Source organism: Capra hircus, chromosome 25 (genome assembly GCF_001704415.2).
Source record: "Capra hircus breed San Clemente chromosome 25, ASM170441v1, whole genome shotgun sequence".
NCBI lineage: Eukaryota > Metazoa > Chordata > Mammalia > Artiodactyla > Bovidae > Capra > Capra hircus.
Genome location: NC_030832.1, coordinates 38,137,032 through 38,154,304, shown reverse-complemented (window position 1 = coordinate 38,154,304; position 17,273 = coordinate 38,137,032). Strand labels below are relative to the sequence as shown.

At 57.8% G+C, this 17,273-nt stretch overlaps 1 protein-coding gene across 12 annotated transcripts in view; it reads left to right on the top strand.

Moving 5' to 3' along the window:
* Positions 1-15,328, top strand: part of TRRAP (transformation/transcription domain associated protein) — an 89,580-nt gene extending 74,252 nt beyond the window's left edge. For 9 of the 12 annotated variants that reach the window (XM_018040231.1, XM_018040232.1, XM_018040233.1 and 6 more), the window contains 11 exons: positions 386-587; positions 1,660-1,824; positions 3,182-3,272; positions 4,767-4,966; positions 5,698-5,959; positions 7,876-8,101; positions 8,874-9,091; positions 9,914-10,098; positions 12,594-12,797; positions 12,887-13,081; positions 14,341-15,328. In XM_018040231.1, the coding sequence (XP_017895720.1) occupies positions 386-587; positions 1,660-1,824; positions 3,182-3,272; positions 4,767-4,966; positions 5,698-5,959; positions 7,876-8,101; positions 8,874-9,091; positions 9,914-10,098; positions 12,594-12,797; positions 12,887-13,081; positions 14,341-14,625 (2,233 nt within the window). In that variant the 3' untranslated portion in view covers positions 14,626-15,328. The remainder of the gene's footprint in view (positions 1-385; positions 588-1,659; positions 1,825-3,181; positions 3,273-4,766; positions 4,967-5,697; positions 5,960-7,875; positions 8,102-8,873; positions 9,092-9,913; positions 10,099-12,593; positions 12,798-12,886; positions 13,082-14,340) is intronic. The other 3 variants (XM_018040239.1, XM_018040237.1, XM_018040235.1) reach the window with 1 other exon arrangement.

Below are 17,273 nucleotides of genomic sequence, written 5' to 3'. Positions count from 1 at the left end.
TGGGCTGCCATCTCCTTCTCCAGTGAAGTGTGGACATGAACGTCAGCGTGGATGAACCTCAAAAACACTTGAGGCTGATTGAAAGAGTCTAGACATACAAAGTCGCCGTCCGTGGGTCCGTTAATGTGAGATGTGTGGTGGTCAGTCCATCGAGACACAGCAGCAGAAACTCCATGGGGGGCCACCGGGGCTGGGGGTTGGGGGCAGTGGGGAGTGGTGCTTCGTGGGTCGGGGTCTCCTTGGGGGTGATGACAAGGTTCGCAGCCTCCGTAGAGGTGGCGGGCACATGGCATTTTAACTGTACCAACTGCCACCGAGTTAGTCACTTCACAACAGTTGGTTTTCTAGTCCGTGGTGATCACAGTCTCAATTCGTGCCCTCCCAGGTCTGAGGAAGCGAACAAAGCGTTCTCTGCGGCTGTGCAGATGCATGACGTGCTGGTGAAAGCCTGGGCCATGTGGGGCGACTACCTGGAGAACATCTTCGTCAAGGAGCGGCAGCTGCATCTCGGGGTGTCCGCCATCACCTGCTACCTGCACGCGTGCCGGCACCAGAACGAGAGCAAGTCGAGGAAGTACCTGGCCAAGGTGAGGCCGGAGGAACTCGCTTCGGCCAGAGACCTTCCTGGGAACCTTTAGTTGGGATGGAAGCTCAGTGACCTCCTGGTCCGTGCTGGGCCTGAGGCAGCACAGAGTCCGTAGGTTCTATTTAAAGCTGAAAAGTGGAGGCCTGGACGTTCTTGGGGTTAGAGGACTTCTCAGCGGCACAACCGAACCTGGAGTGTGGGTGGGTCTTAGAGCTCAGGTCCAGTGTGGCTGTGGGCCTCCCACTGGACAGGGCTTCCTGCAGACTGCAAGGGCTCTGCCAGGAGCGCGCCCTGCCACGCACCTCAGCCTCTGACCTCCCACTCCCAGGACCATGCACGCAGGCCGGAGCCAGTCGGCTGTGGTCGCAGGTGCCCAGTAGGTGGCTGCCTGAGCCCGAGCACCCTCCCAGCTTGCACCCTCTTGGCTTCTCCGGGAAACACATCTGTACAACCCAGAATCCATTCTTGCGGATAACTTAAGAATAGGTTGTTCTGCTTACTTTGTCCAGTAAAGGTTAGGAGTTTTTAGAATTCCTTGATTTACCGTTAGAGTTTGGCTTGAGCATCCCTGTAGCAAAAGCTGACTGTAGACACAGCCCGACCGCAGTAATGCCGAGAGGCCGCCTCACCACCCATGTCCAGATGTGCTTTCTTGCAGATGAAATAGTTCCAGACGTCTCTTGGCAGCAGACTGCCAGCAGGGGTTGACCTCGCGCTAGGGTGGTGGTGGTCGTCTGAGATCTGAGCAGAAGCCCATTTTGTTCTGGGGAGATCGCAAGTGTGGATAACAGGCTGGAGCCCCTTTGGGGTCCACATGACCACCGCTAGCCAGCTGACAAGATCAGTTAATAGTTGGCATTAAAGCTAAACCTTCATAAAAACTGTATTTAAATTTTCAACCTCATTTGTCTGTGAGCTTTATAGCGAAGCTTTATCATACACTTGGGCCTTCTGTCCATGTTTTCCCGTGATTCCAGGAGAGGTGCCCTGGGTGGCAGTTTAATGTTGGGGGAACGCCCCCTGACTGGAACCGGAGACTTTGGTTCAGCTCTCTGACTTCCCTTCGGTCTTAGGTGCTGTGGCTTCTGAGTTTTGACGATGACAAGAACACCCTGGCAGATGCCGTGGATAAGTACTGCATCGGCGTGCCGCCCATCCAGTGGCTGGCCTGGATCCCGCAGCTGCTCACCTGTCTGGTCGGCTCCGAGGGAAAGCTGCTTTTGAACCTGATTAGCCAGGTGGGACCTGCAAGGCCGCTTCGGTCACAAAGTGTCTTCCTTTCACATCCTTGTTTCCAAGAAAGAAAACGTGCGTGCTCAGAGTTTTGGAACTAGGATGGATGGGCAGGGGCACGCAGTTAGCTGCCGCGTGGTGTCACGCCGAAGTGGCAGTAGTTGAAAAGCGCAGCGGGACTGTCGGGCAGTGATCTGCTGGACTCACGGCGTCAGGGCGCTAACTGCTTCTCTCACACATGTTGCCACGCAAGATACATGTAAAGCACGCCTTCTGTTAAAACGCAGGGTCCCTGGCGAGCACTCAGGTTACTGCCTGAGCACGGTGTCCGGTCAGTGCTCACGGCTGACTCCCCGTCATGGGCTGGACCAGGCGCTCTGAGCCCCAGCAGAAAGCTCAGCGGGCTGTGGGGTCTGTTGCTCTTGGTCCAGCTGTCCGGCTGCAGCTGTTGGGGGCTGACGGTCGTGTGCACTGGGGCAGGCTGGGGGCTTGGGCCTGTAGAAAAGCTGTCGTGACCCGTGTTTGAGGTCTGCTCCAGACTGTCCTCCTCCTGCGCAAAGGCCAAGAGGTAGGGGAGGGCCTAAACGGGACACGTGCATACCGTTTGGTCTGGGATTGGTGCCTTTGGTGGCGCTTTGTTTTATCGAGTTATAGAGTCCTGTATGCAACCTCTCACACGTGAACCTGTAACCAGGCACCTGGGGGCACGCTGCTCACCCCCCGTTCACGTACAGCATCTACAGGGCACCCAGAAGTGGTTTCACTCTCCCCTGAGCGCCTGCGGCTGTGTTCCTGGTACCGGTGCTTCACCTGGAGTTGATCTGTCAAAGACGTAGATTCTGTTTGGTGTCATCATTCACTGGACATCTCTTAACATACGTTAGCCAGCCTCCCTGCAGCCAGTGGCCAAGCTGGGTAATGTCTGCTCAGCCCTTCTGAAGAAGCCGTGGAACTCTAGTTGACCAAAACTGGCATTCCTTACCTAAAAGAAAAAGGCCGGTCCCCTGCGTCCTACAGTTACCCAGAGTGAAGTGACTTGCTAGGGAGCCCTGTCGGCAGCCCGCTCTCGGTTCTGGTGAATGAAGACGGCTGTCATTCTGTGTTCTCTGTCATCGGCCTGAGAGGCAGGCACTCGGGTGTCTGTAACCCTCGGGTTAGACCAGATGACAGTAAGGTTGCTCTGCCAGGAGGAGTCTTGGGTGGGCGAGACTGATGAATCCACCAGGCTGCGCTTGCCTGGGTCTTTTCCAGCTGAACTGGACGTTGGGCTTGCTATTCAGTCTGGCCTCCTGTCTGTGCCAAGTCAGTGGTGTCACCCAGGTGCGGGCCCCTTCCCACTCATGACTGACTCTCTCTGAGCAGGTGGGACGCGTGTATCCCCAGGCTGTATACTTCCCCATCCGGACCCTGTACCTGACGCTGAAGATAGAGCAGCGGGAGCGCTACAAGAGCGGTACGTCTCCCGGGGCCGCGGCCAGGCCACGGGGCGGGTCCCCAGGGCGTCCAAGTTCCCGCTGTCCCAGCGTAGGCCCACCAGCAGCTCCCCTCTAGCCCGTAGGCCCGTCTGTGTTCAGACGCTGCGAGGACACCGGGGTGGGAAGACGAAACCTGACCTCCTAGGGGTTGCTGGCTCTCCTTCACCATAGTGTGACAAGGTGTTCATCCACTCCAGTGATTCCATCTATACGTAGGAAAAAATGTGTGAAACCCAGGGGGCTCAGCGGTAAAGAATCTGCCTGCCAAGACAGGAGCCGTGGGCTCGATCCCTGGGTCGGGAAGATGCCCTGGAGGAGGAAATGGCAGCCCACTCCAGGGTCCTTGTCTGGGAAATCTTACAGACAGAGGAACCTGGCTACAGTCCATGGGGTTGCAAAGAGTGGACACAACCGCGCGACTAAACAAAAAGCAAAAGTTGAACTTATCTCGTTAGTTATCAGTGCATTCGGATACACATTTCAGATGCCCCTTACTGTGTTACAAGGAATCATGCCTCCAGCTGTCAGAAGAATCCGCATAGAGATCAGTCTTACCTGGGACTTCTCGGGTGGTCCAGAGGTTAGGACTTCGAGCTCCCAATGTAGGGGTCACAGGTTCGATCCCTGGCCAGGGAACTAAGATCCCATTTCCACATGGTACAGCCTAAAGAAAAAGAAATCAGTCTTAACCAAATGTAAAAGCTTATTCAAAATAGGAGTTTTTAATCTGTAATGATTACTGTGGTATGTAGAGAAATAACTTACTTAATGGTTTTAGTTACCCACTAAGCATGGTGCTCTGTAAACAGTTAAAGCACCGCTTGCTTCCTGCGTCTTTAATACGTAGACACGCTCACTGTGAGGCCAGAGCCTTTCCAGGAAGGTGCCTCCCTCCTCCCGACGGTGGTGGCAGCTCCCAGTCCTGCGTGGGGTGGGACTTTGTGCCAACCTCCTGGCTGGCTAGGTAGATTGGAGTTTGGGTCAGTTGAAAGTTAAGGGTTTTTGTTCTAAGTGAGCTAAAGCTTTAAAAAAATGAGCATCAGGGGTTCTGTAACATTTCTTACATAGCAGCTAGCTTTGTTTTTAATGTCTTTTATACCTGTGGTTTGACTTTCCTTGATGAAAGCACACTTCTAGATTCTCGGAGCTGTAATACAAAGACTGAATTGAGAAATATTTTGCCAGACCTTTAAAAAAAAAGCTCAGACTCCCACTGCAGGCAGAGGGGGTCCAGGGAGCCCGCGCCCCCGACCTGGACCGCAGTCGCACTCCCACCTCGCGCCCTCCCCCGTGCGCCTTCTGCTGGCACTGCACCCCGGGACAGGGCGCCTGCCTCGCAGCCCCGGGAGGCCCCCGGGGTGTGTCCCGCGCCGGCAGGAACCCGCGTTCCTCCGGCCGGGGGGTCCTCGGAGCGCCGGCTCTCCCGTCGGTCAGCTCGGCGCTGACGTTGGCGTTGTGTGTGTTGCTCTCAGATTCTGGACAGCAGCAGCCAAGCTCAGTGGGTAACCAGTCCCATTCTGCATCAGATCCAGGGCCCATCCGAGCCACGGCCCCCATGTGGCGCTGCAGCCGCATCATGCACATGCAGCGGGAGCTGCACCCGACGCTGCTGTCCTCCCTGGAAGGCATCGTCGACCAGATGGTCTGGTTCCGGGAGAACTGGCACGAGGAGGTAGGTGGCGGGGCTGTGTGCGCGGAGGGCGTGGGTCCGGGGGCCCTCGCGGGCGCGGCCTGTCCACACGAGCTCCCGGCTCGTGCGTGTCTGTGGGTGGGCTCGCTGACGGAGCCGCAGAGGCTCCACGTCTGCACGCTGGTGCGTCATCACCGCCGAAGCAGAAGACTTCAAACGAAGGTGACATCAAGAAAGCCGTTGCTGGCTTTAAAATGCTGCTTCTGTTCACTTGTCTGAACCTAACCGCTGAAATCCCACCGCTAGCCCAGGAGCAGCGGGATGTGGGCTGAGGCCATCTCAGGGGTCATCGTCTCCAGGGCCCAGAGCTGGCTCTCGGGCCGCCGCCTCAGTGGTGGTGATAAGTAGCCGGCGTCTGTTGTCTGCTTGGCCACGAGGCCCCCTCGTCAGTGCTGCGGTACTCTGTGTGTGCGCAGTACACGGACGCGATCTGAAATAGGCTTCCCTGAACAACAGAGGGGCGTGTGCGTGGTGCAGAGGGTGGGGTTGTGGGTCTTTTTCTTTTGTTAGCACTCAGGACAGCTGTTCCTTGCTGTTGAGAACGCAGCTCATGGCGTGAGCATCCGGGGCGCCCCCCGCCCTGGTTCTGCACACCGGCGCCCCGAGAGCTTTGTCCGTGATGGGGCCGGCTGGGCGGGTGCCCAGTGGGTGGGGGGCAGCTTGCTCGAGCGCAGAGCTCTGTTGTGCGAGCCCACTGTGTCTCTGTCCCCCAGGTCCTCAGGCAGCTCCAGCAGGGCCTGGCCAAGTGCTACTCCGTGGCGTTTGAGAAGAGCGGAGCGGTGTCGGACGCCAAGATCACGCCACACACCCTCAACTTCGTCAAGAAGCTGGTGAGCACGTTTGGGGTGGGCCTGGAGAACGTGTCCAACGTGTCCACCATGTTCTCCAGCGCCGCCTCCGAGTCCCTGGCCCGGCGCGCCCAGGCCACCGCCCAGGATCCCGTCTTCCAGAAGCTGAAGGGCCAGTTCACCACCGGTGAGTCCCGACCCGGGGAAGCGGCCCCTCACCCTGCTCCTCGGTCCTGCCCGGCCCGGTTAACCGCCTCCGTTGCTTTTCTGGAACGCAGCACCAGGTGGGCGGGTTAGACTGTAAGGAAACGGGACACTCCCTGCCCCGAGATCGCACGGCCTTCCCTCCAGGGAAAAGTCAAAGAATCAGAGCCGGGGTAGACACAGGGTTTTAGGACGCAGTCCCACTGCCTGCCAGGTTTTTGTGGAAGACTGGACAGGGTCAGGTGAGGCAGTAAGACCCGAAAGCGCCAGCCCCACAGTGACAGGCAGGGAATCCCCTGGTGGTGGCTCTGGCGTCAGGAGGATGAGGAGGGGGCTCTTGCGTTTCCTGGACCCGCGGGAGCACGGATCTGGCCCCACCTCTCTGTGTGACCTCTCGGTGCCCCTCAGCCTGAGTCCCCGTCGGGGACCCCTGTCCCCCGGGCACACGCAGGCCAGGCCGCGCCCCCCAGAGCTGGAGTATGTGTGGTCTGTCCCTCAAGGCAAACGGAGGCGTCTGACATGGAAGTCTTGTGGATGCCGTCCTAAACTACCGAGAAGTGATACTTAGACTGCGTATGCAGTCTGAAATAGAGCGTTAGAGGTGGACCGCATCTGGATTCTGATGTGAGAAAATGACAGGCGCTGAAACCTGGAAGAGGGCCGGCCTCGAGGCGCTGACCCACCGCCAGCTGCAGTGAGCACCGGACGCCTGCAGCAAGCTCCTCTGGCCACGCGCCCCGGGGGCCGACCCTGTGTCCGCCCTGGGTTCTGGTCTGGAGAGCACAGGAGGGTCGCCCCTCCACCCACAGCAGCATCGCAGCCCTGGCTCCACTCCTGTGAGCAGGGGGGGAAGGCAGCTCCGGAGAGTCGGTCCCAAGAGGGAAGATTGACCCACGTGCGAACGCTGTGCCCAAGCGCTGACCGCCGCTTTGTGGCGACAGCCCCAAATGCGAGTCCCCCAGAGGCCCCTCCAAGGAGAAGGGACACACACAGTGTGGCTCTTCCGCACTCAAAGCAGATGAAGAGGCGTTAACAGACACACACGGCAACTTGGATGAACTTCAGAGAAATTATGCTAAATGCAGAAAGCCGCTCTCTGAAGGATTCCTGCCATGCACTTCTAAATTCTGACGCCTTTGTGAGGTCACGATGGAGAACAGACCAGCAGTGGCCAGGTGTCGGGTGTGGGGGAGGCAGGCATGGCTCAGAGCTGGTGGACGGGGGGCCTCCGGGATACACAGCGCCCCCGACACATCTCATGGATGCACACGTGCACGCAGAACACGCACAGGTCACGTGTCTGATTCAGCCCCATGGGTGTGCCAGGGCCTTGGTTTTGGGAAGGAGTGTGTGGCCCTCCCTGTACGTTTCTTAGCGCTCCTGTGAATATTTATTTCAAAATAAAAGTTAACAACAGAAACCCGTTCCATGAAGATTAGGCCTGGCCTTGATAACAGCTTCCTGTCCCCGAGTTGAGATGGTGCAGCCCTGTGTCCTGGCGGATGGAGACCTGCCTCCCCCGTGCTCACCTCACTAGTCACGGGACCGCCCGTGAGATGGTAAAGGAAAGCCGGAGAAATGCTGTGAGGAAAACCCCACGAGAGAAGTGCGTCGACTGTCGTGAAACTGATGACACGTTTACAAAATTAAACTCGCACAAGGGCGTGACGAATGGCATTGTGGGAGCAGCCGTGTGTCATGCCCAGAGCTCCGCGCCAGTTACTCCAGTCGGCATTTCTATGTGCTGTTTATTGGAGTCCTGCCCCTCACAGCACTATCACAGACTAGACAGAAAGCGTGCCTGTTTCCTCCCTGGGCCGTGCAGGAGTCGTCGTGGTGCAGTGAGTTGAAAATCTCCCAGGTTACCGAACATGTTTCTAATCATATTCTGTTTTGCAGATTTTGACTTCAGTGTTCCAGGATCCATGAAGCTTCATAATCTGATTTCCAAACTGAAAAAGTGGATCAAAATCCTGGAGGCTAAAACCAAGCAGCTTCCAAAATTCTTCCTCATTGAAGAGAAGTGCCGGTTTCTGAGCAACTTCTCAGCACAGACGGCTGAGGTGGAAATTCCTGGGGAGTTTCTGATGCCGAAGCCGACACATTACTACATCAAGATCGCTCGGTGAGTGCGCCTGGCCAGCCCAGGGTCACCGACACCTTCCCCCAGCAGATGCCTGGGAGACGCTCCAGGGAGACCAGTCAGCGGGTCGCACTGTGATTCCCTCCCCTCTGCCCCTGGGAGAGGACACGGAACTGCCCTCGGATTGGAGTCATGGGCACCTTTCACGGGTCTGGGCGAACCCATGGGTTCCGTGTCTTGTCTGAGTCAAGCTCGTGCTTGCTCTCAAAAGAATCCTTTCTGAATGCTTGTAGAACTTGACGAAGCAGGGTTTTGCAGTGTTTTGTATACTCTGAAGGCACAGTATTCAAAACAGAATCAGACGACGGTGAAATTTTTTAGAGCAAAGCAAGTTGCATCTCATTTAAAATGTAAAGTGAGCTGGGAAGTGGCGACCCTTAACAGGGCCCTCCAGATAGGACCCTGCTGCTCCCCTCCCCTGTCGGCCCCGAGGGTGTGCAGGCCCCACGCCGTCCCTCTGCTGTGAGCCCCGAGGGTGCACAGGCCCCATGCTGGCTCATCGGTAGCAGCTCCTCTGTCCCAGGGCCCCAGGCTCTCCCATTTCTAGGGTCCCCAGTGTCCTCTGACTGCTGAGGCCTAGCCTTCGGCGCACCTGTGTGAAACCCCAGCTTCGCCACTCTTCCTCCCCTTTTGTCCTTCCCACGCCGAGGCGCTCCCATCCCCCATCCCCGCGAGGCGGGGCATAGGTAACCCTCTCAAAGTAGAGGGGTGGAGTGGGCGCGGGGCGTGGTGTCAGCGCACGGGGTCTTGGCAGGTTCATGCCCCGGGTGGAGATTGTGCAGAAGCACAACACGGCCGCCAGGAGGCTCTACATCCGCGGGCACAACGGCAAGATCTACCCGTACCTGGTCATGAACGACGCCTGCCTGACCGAGTCCCGGCGGGAGGAGCGCGTGCTGCAGCTGCTGCGCCTGCTCAACCCCTGCCTGGAGAAGCGGAAGGAGACCACCAAGAGGCACCTGTTCTTCACAGGTACGCGCGCGGCTGCCTCCGGGTACGCCCTGCTGGCGCATAGCCCCTGCAGAGCACGCGCCTGACCAGCGCCTGCCTGGAGAAGCAGGCCCCGACCGCGCGCACAGCCATCTCCACTCGCCCAGGAGCCTGCCCAGGCTCCGGTGACGCCGGCTGAGCAGGGCTTGCTGATGGCGTGCTCCACACAGTTTTTAAGCACAATCTGAACTCTTGGGCTTCCCTGGTGGCTCAGCTGGTAAAGAATCCACCTGCAATGCAGGAGACCCTGATTCAGTCCCTGGGTTGGGAAGATTCCCTGGAGAAGGAAACGGCCACCCACTCCAGTATTCTGGCCTGGAGAATTTTACGGACTGTATAATCCATGGGGTCACAAAGAGTCGGACACGACTGAGCGACTTTCACTCTAACTTCTTGATCTGCTCTGGGCACCACCTGCCTTGTGGGCACCACCTGAGGCGCCTGCCTGGGAGTCGAGGAGCCCCAAGAAGGCCCCTGACATCTTGTTCAGGCGGCACCCAGCAACCTCAGGTGAGGTCTTTACAGAACCAAGTGGTGGTGGGTGAATCGTGAACCTGTCACGTGGGGCGGGGCTGGGCTGCCTGTGACTCCCCAGCCCCGGAGAGAACGGCAGTCACCCCTCACATTGCCGCGCTGTGATCCAGCCTTTTCTGACCTAAAGTCTCTCACCCTTCAGTTCATAATCCCCCAAGATAAGTGAATTGAGAAATCCGCTCTGCAGCGCGCTGTGGGTGTTCGAGCGCACCCGTGACGTGCTCTGCCGGTCGGTCCCCGCCTCAGCCGCCGTCTCCCCTCTCTCCTCAGTCCCCCGCGTGGTGGCCGTGTCCCCGCAGATGCGCCTGGTGGAGGACAACCCCTCTTCGCTGTCGCTGGTGGAGATCTATAAGCAGCGCTGCGCCAAGAAGGGCATCGAGCACGACAACCCCATCTCCCGCTACTACGACCGCCTGGCCACGGTGCAGGCGCGCGGGACGCAGGCCAGCCACCAGGTGCGGGCGGGCGGGGGCGGGGCGGGGCCGTGGGCTCAGCCAAGGGCCATTCGTTGCAGCAGGACAGAGATACGTTTTCATTCAGCCTTGTAGAAGCTCAGAGTCCTTCCCGCAAAGCAGCTCAGAAATGTGAATTGTAAAGGAACTTCCTGGCAGGTTCGTGTGGTTGACAGCAGGGCGTGGCGGGTGTGAGGCTGTCTGCCCTCCCCCTGGGCACGTTCACAGGTGTGCTGCCCGGCCTCCAGGCTGCGCGCAGGCTCTGTGCAGTGTGGCCTTGCTGAAGTGCAGAACATGGGGAAGCAGAAACCTGCCGGGCCAGCGGTTTCTGTGGCCTCGGGTGTTTCTGTGGCATCCGGGACTCCTGGACGCCCCCGCTGCGCCTGCTAGCGGGCCTGGGTCTCTCTGCGCCTGCTGGCGGGCCGAGGGTCTCTCTCCGCCTGCTGGCGGGCCTGGGTCTCTCTCCGCCTGCTGGCGGGCCTGGGTCTCTCTGCGCCTGCTGGCGGGCCGAGGGTCTCTCTGCGCCTGCTGGCGGGCCTGGGTCTCTCTGCGCCTGCGGGTCCCGCCCGGGGCAGCGGGGATCTGGGAGTCCCGGATGCCCCCGCTGCGCCTGCTGGCAGGCCAGGGTCTCTCTGCACCTGCGGTCCCTGCCTGGGGCAGCGGGGCAGGGGGGGCGTGGGTGAGAAGGCTTTGTCCAGGGCTCTCTGGGTCACCACGGGGCAGCTCTGTGGCTAGTTCTCCTGATGCCTCCGTGGTCCTACCTGCGCTCCCCGCGGGCGCCTCCCAGATCTGGGGAGAGACCCCCAGGGCCAGAAGCTGCCTCTGTTGTCCAGGGACTGGTCTCCATTAATCTGGGTCCTGAAGGGCTTGGTTCAGGAGGACAGAGCCCAGGGGTGCCTGTCTCAGCCCCGCGCCGTGCTCGGGGCACAGGGTCTGGAGTCGGCCCCCACTGTCGTGTGGGCAAAGTAGGTGGGGTTCTGTGATCAGCGGTCTCCGTGGACTGTGGCAGTTTTGAGGTGTTGGTGGGAGGTGAATGGATTGGATTCTCAAGGCTCTATGTTCCTTGGACTGTGGGAGCCAGTGACCCTTGTCTACAAATATGTGGCTACATCAGAAGCCCCCTCCCGCTTTGTGAAGATGGAGCTGAGCGCGGGTCTGGCACAGGGACGGCACGGACGTCTCTTCTTAGTCTTCCTGCCCTAGTTTGCTTTGTTACTAACTCAGCTCCTTTACCCTCTGCGTTTCTTACCACACTGCCTGTAAGTGTGCTTATTCTGGGCGCGTCATGTGAGCAGAACCACACAGCGTGCGGTCTTTCGTGCCCGGCGCCCTCCGCAGCGTGTTCTCAAGGCCATCTGCTTGGCGGCGTGTGTCAGCACCGTTTCTCGCTGATGATTCTCTTGTGTGAAGGGACCACGTTTAACTTACCACTTACTAGTTGATGGACATTTATACCTTTTGCCTGTTAATACTGCTGTGAACACGCATGTACAGGTTTTTATGTGGACTTGTGTTCTCATTTCACTTGACATCTATATACCAAGAGTAGAATCGCTGGTAACTCTTACGTTTAACATTTTGACGGAGCCACAGACTTTTCCAAAGTGACCGCAGTGTACGCGAGTTCTGATTTCCCCGCGTTCTTGGCAGCACTTGGTTCTGTCTGTCTGTCTGACTACAGCCGCCCGAGTGGGTGTGGCGTGCTGGCTTATTTTGCTCGCTAGCAGGCGACACTGAGTGTTTTTCATTTGCTAGTTGGCTGTTTGCATATTTTCTTTGGAGGAAAGTCAGTTCAAGTCCTTTGCTCATTTGTTTAAATAATTTTTTTTTATTTTGTGCTGCCCTGGGTCGTCGCTGCTCCTCGGGCTTTCTCCAGCTGTGGTGAGCGGGGTCAGCTCTCGTCGCCGTGCTCCGGCTTCTCGCTATGGACCCCCGGCTCGAGGGGTGGCTGCAGTAGTTGAGACACATAGGCTCCGTGCCCCCTGGCGTGTGGAATCTTCCCGGATCAGGGATTGACCCTCTGTCCCCTCCATTGGCAGCCGGATTCTTAACTACTGGACCACCAGGGAAACCCCCGTTTGCTCTTTTTTTATGTTGGGTGATTTGTAAAAAGACTTGTCTTTCCATTGATTCTGAGAATTCTTTCTACGGTCTGGATGTGAGTGGTGACACGGGTGACTTTCTTTCTCTGCTGTGTACATCGTCCTCTTTTCCATGTGCCTCATAACCTTCTGTTGAAAACAGAAGGATGTTTTGGATAATACAGTGTGGCCACACGCACCGTCAGGCCTTCCCCACGCGGTGTGTTGCTGTGTGTGTGGTGACTTTGCTGGGCTCAGTCAGCCCAGGAGGCCATTGAGGAATACCCAGAGCCAACGCTGGGACCTTCCGAGCGGCCCTGAGCACCCCACACACCCACACCCACACCCCTGCCCCCGCCCGAGGTGTCTGTTCAGCCAGCCCGCGCCTGACCCGCTTGCCGAACTCCTGTCCCCCAGGTCCTGCGCGACATCCTCAAGGAGGTGCAGAGCAACATGGTCCCCCGCAGCATGCTCAGGGAGTGGGCCCTGCACACCTTCCCCAGCGCCACCGACTACTGGGCCTTCCGCAAGATGTTCACCATCCAGCTGGCGCTCATCGGCTTCGCGGAGTTCGTCCTGCACCTCAACAGACTCAACCCCGAGATGCTGCAGATCGCGCAGGTAACGTGGAGGCCGTGGCCGCCCGCCCCCACCCCCGCTCAGTCTGCGCCTGCCGCTTCCGCCCCTGAGTGCCTGCCTCCGACCTTTAGGACACGGGCAAGCTGAACGTGGCCTACTTCCGCTTTGACATAAACGACGCCACCGGGGACTTGGATGCCAACCGCCCTGTCCCTTTCCGCCTCACACCCAACATCTCTGAGTTTCTGACCACCATCGGCGTCTCCGGCCCCTTGACCGCGTCCATGATTGCCGTCGCCCGCTGCTTCGCCCAGCCCAACTTCAAGGTGGGTCAGGGTCGTCCCAGAAGGAGCGCGTGGTGAACCCCCGGGGGATGACACATGGCTGGACGCCCGTGGCCACGCCGGGGCTCTGACATCGCTGTGCTGCACGCCGTGCTTGGGAGGACAGACGGGGGTATGGTCCAGTCCATCTGACCCCCAGCCTGTCTCTTTGCAGTTGGGGCCAAACACACAGTCTACTCTCTTTTCTTCTGACTTCCAGGACCGTCTGTACTGATTGCTCTTTTCCCAGATAAGCAGTTTGTGTCTAGAGAAGGCTTCAGATACCAGTTGCTTTTGCAAAACATTTACTCAGAACAGGTTTTAAGTCGAGTCACCTCCTGACTGCAGTCAGACTTTGAGCTCTGTTGACGTCCGACTGCTCTCCTGCCCCCGTCCCCCTTCCCAGTTTCGGAGCTGCTCCGGGGCCCGTGACGGCCTCTGTGAAACGGGTCAGAACATGGAGCCCACTCTCAGGCAGTGATGCTCGTCCACTTAGGGTGAAGACTTGAAATACAGCACGAAGTTCTTGTTATGTAGAAACACTCACTTCTGGAGACAGGGTTATCCAAGAGCGGCCCGTGATTGGAGACCCCCTTTTAAAAACCTGTTACGACCTGGAAGAATTGCCGGCATCACTGTGTGGGGCCTGAGTGGCTGTGGACGGGAGGAAGCTGGGCTTCTCCACACTCGGGCCATGCTCCTTCCAGCCCCAGTGGGGTGATTGCCTTTGCATTAGATCAACATAGAGACCACCCAGCACATTGCGCTGGGGCCAGACCCTCAGCGTGTCAGTCCAGGTTACATTTAAGCAGCCCCAGCGCCTCTGATGTGGCAGTGGGCCGCGGCCGGGTATCCAGTTCAGGAGGATTTGCACATGGTCTTTCCGTCTTGCCATCACACTGTCCTGTCATCCCAGTGCTGCCGTCAGAGGCCGATGGGCCTGGACCCCGGCCCTCCTCTGTCCCCTCCCTCCGGCACTCCTGGCCGTCCTCCTGTGGGCCCCCCTCCAGCCCCCACCACCTTCACTCAGGACTCCGTTCCACTGTGCCTTGACCTGGGGGTGCGGCAGCCGTTGGTCCCCTGCCTCTTTCTTAGAACCCCAGGGGTCATCACGCATGTCTGGCTACAGCGTCCCCACCAGAGTGACCATAGCGCGGGCCCTGGCCACTGAGGCCCTGACGGCTGCCGCAACAGAGCAGCTCACCGGGACGCTGCCCTCTGGGCCGGTAGTTAAATGCGAACCTTCCGTTCTCGCCCCGCAGGTGGACGGCATCCTGAAAACCGTGCTGCGGGACGAGATCATTGCCTGGCACAAGAAGACGCAGGAGGACACGTCGTCCCCGCTGTCGGCTGCCGGGCAGCCTGAGAACATGGACAGCCAGCAGCTGGTCTCCCTGGTTCAGAAGGCCGTCACAGCCATCATGACCCGCCTGCACAACCTCGCCCAGTTTGAGGGCGGGGAGAGCAAAGTCAACACCCTGGTGGCCGCCGCCAACAGCCTGGACAACCTGTGCCGCATGGACCCCGCCTGGCACCCTTGGCTGTGAGCTCGGCCACGTCGGCGGGATGGGGCGGTTCCCGACGGTTGGGGGCTGAGCATCAGGAAGGCCAGGCAAGTCCAGGCAGGTGCAGAGACCAAACCGCAGCTTTTAAAGCAGCCTTCAGAGAAGCCAGGATTCCCTGGCCTGGAATCTCTTTGTGAATTCTTTTTTATTGACTTCCTCCCTCGTGTGAATGTACAGATTGAACTGTAGGAAACGCTTCCTTGTCATTTTTAACTTTCAGAGGTTACACCTCCCAGGAGCTTCAAGCTTTTGTACAGAGCTTTGTAACAAGTGTACAGAAAGCCCACTTTGTTAGAGAAACAGGAAATTATGAAGACAGCGTGTTGGATTTTCTCTAAGCACAAACTTCCAGGCTGTGGGGAAGCAGCCTCAGAACCTCCCAGCGCGGCTGGCGTGGATGGAGAGGCCGGGGCTGCCCGCCCCTGCGTTTGGAGTCGGATTCCTTGGGGGCCGCAGAGCCGGAGAGCAAGCGCAACCCTCGCCGTTCCGCTGCTCTTTGGCTGTTTTCTCAATATTTACTATCACTGTACCTGGAAAAACCATTTTCCCCTCTTAATTTAAAAAGCAACGAAGGTTTGTTCATTACCTCCAATCTGTTCTGTTCACATTTTTATAAGTATGAGCCTTGAGAACGTTCTAAATTTGTACAGTGTGATTTTTTTAGAATAAATATTTTATCAAAGGACGTGTTGTTTCTGCGAAGTATGCCTCCCGCCCCTCGGGCCAGCAGGGCCTGGGCCCCAGGGTGGCCCCATGGCGACCGTGACATGCGCCGGGCTGGGACCTCAGCTAGGGCTCGGGTCCGCTCCCCTCAGCATGAAGTCCTGGTCCCGACCAAAGGCAGGTGCCGGGAGCCAGCACGCGGAGTCCCGCCCATGGCAAAGGTCATGGAGGTTAAGGGGTCCGACAGGCAAAGGCGAGTCGGGCCTTAGCAGGAAAGCACGCACAGGGGGCTGGTCCCTCTTGGCACCATTCCCGAGTTTCAGGGCTGCAGCCCAGTGACCGCGTGCAACAGGGAGACACCCAGAAGCGGCGGCCTGGAGCCGCGTCCCCGGCTGCGGCCCGTCCTATCAGCGGGACAGACAGACTGAACCTCGTCCCCTGGACTCCAGCCCCTACACGGACGGAGCCTGAGGGACTGGGCTTGGTCCATCTGACTGGGCTATCCATCCTTTATTTGGAACTGATTGTACGTTATTTTACTAATACTTGGCTGTTTTTGTGAGCAAGCGTTTTGGGTTCTGGAATGACAGGAGCCTGTATTTCAAGTGACAGGCGTCACCACACAGCCAGCAGGCTGGAAGGGGAAGGCGCCCATCTGTCTGGCAGCCCCAGGGTCTCCAGAGCCGGGGTCGGGACGTAGCTGAAACCAGACGCTGAGTTACCTCGGTCCTCTTTGAGCGGGTGTGGAGCCTGGTGGTCGCAGAGATGCATGGACAGCATCCAGGTGGAGGGAGCATTTGCTTCTCAGCTTTGCTGCTTGGAGTCTGGAGTCAGCGTCCGGGAGTTAGAAGGGCCCAGGTTCAAGGCCAGGCTTGCCCACACCGTGCCCCAGGCACTGACCCTTGTTCCTGGGAAAGCCAGCCTCTCCCCAGTAGAGACCCAGTCCCGCCCGTGCGCCATTGGTTCTTCCCGGAGTCGGCAGCCCTGAGCCAGCACCTCCGTGACCAGAAGCCTCTGCTCTCTCTCCCAAAAGAATGTGGGTTTGCTGGGACCTGGGTACCCAGGAGCGAGGAAGGTCAGACAGAGGGCTTGTATGGGGAGCCAACCCCAGTGTGTGCCCAGTTTTCTTAACGCGGTTTCCAGGTAAGCATGATCATGAAGATTTTCTTAAGCTGTAAACTACATGTGACAGAACTTGCCGTTTCCGCCGTTTCCGTGTGCGCACTTCAGTGGCCTTGAGTACCTTCCCATCATGCAGCCCTCGCCACCGTCACCTGCAGGACTTTTTCTTCATCCCAAGGAGAAACTCCATGAACCCCCGAGTCCCATGCTTCTCCTCCGGCCCTTCTACGGTTTTGACTCCTCCAGGAATCTCGTAAGTAGAAGCATATGCTCTTTGTTCTCTTGTGACCAACTTAGCTCACTTAGCGCAGCAGTGCAGCACGTGACAGAACGGCCTTCCTTTTCAAGGCCGGATAAGATGATACGCTGCGTGTGTGGACCACGTTTTTGGACCCTTGGCTTGCTTTCGTCTTTCTGCTACTGTGAAAACCGCTGGAGTGAACATGGCTGTTTTGAGGGGAGTCAGAATACCCATTCGACTTCCAACTTTCAATTCCTTGGGGAATATATACAAAACTGAAATTTCTGGATTATATGGCAGTTCTATTTTTAATTTTTTGAAGAACCTCCATAGTTTTCTAGTGACTGCACCGTTTTACATCCCCATCAGCATTGCACAAGGGTTCCACTTTCTCCACATCCCTGTCAATACTTATTTTCTGATCAGAAAAAAAATAGCTGTATATATATTTTTTTAACTATGGGACCTGAGTTCCCTGACCAGGGATCTGACCAGCACCCACTCCAATGAAAGCGTGGATCTGAACCACTGGACCTCCAGGCCAGTCCCCAACACATTTATTTTTTGATAAGAACCATCCTAAGGGGTGTAAAGTACCATTCAT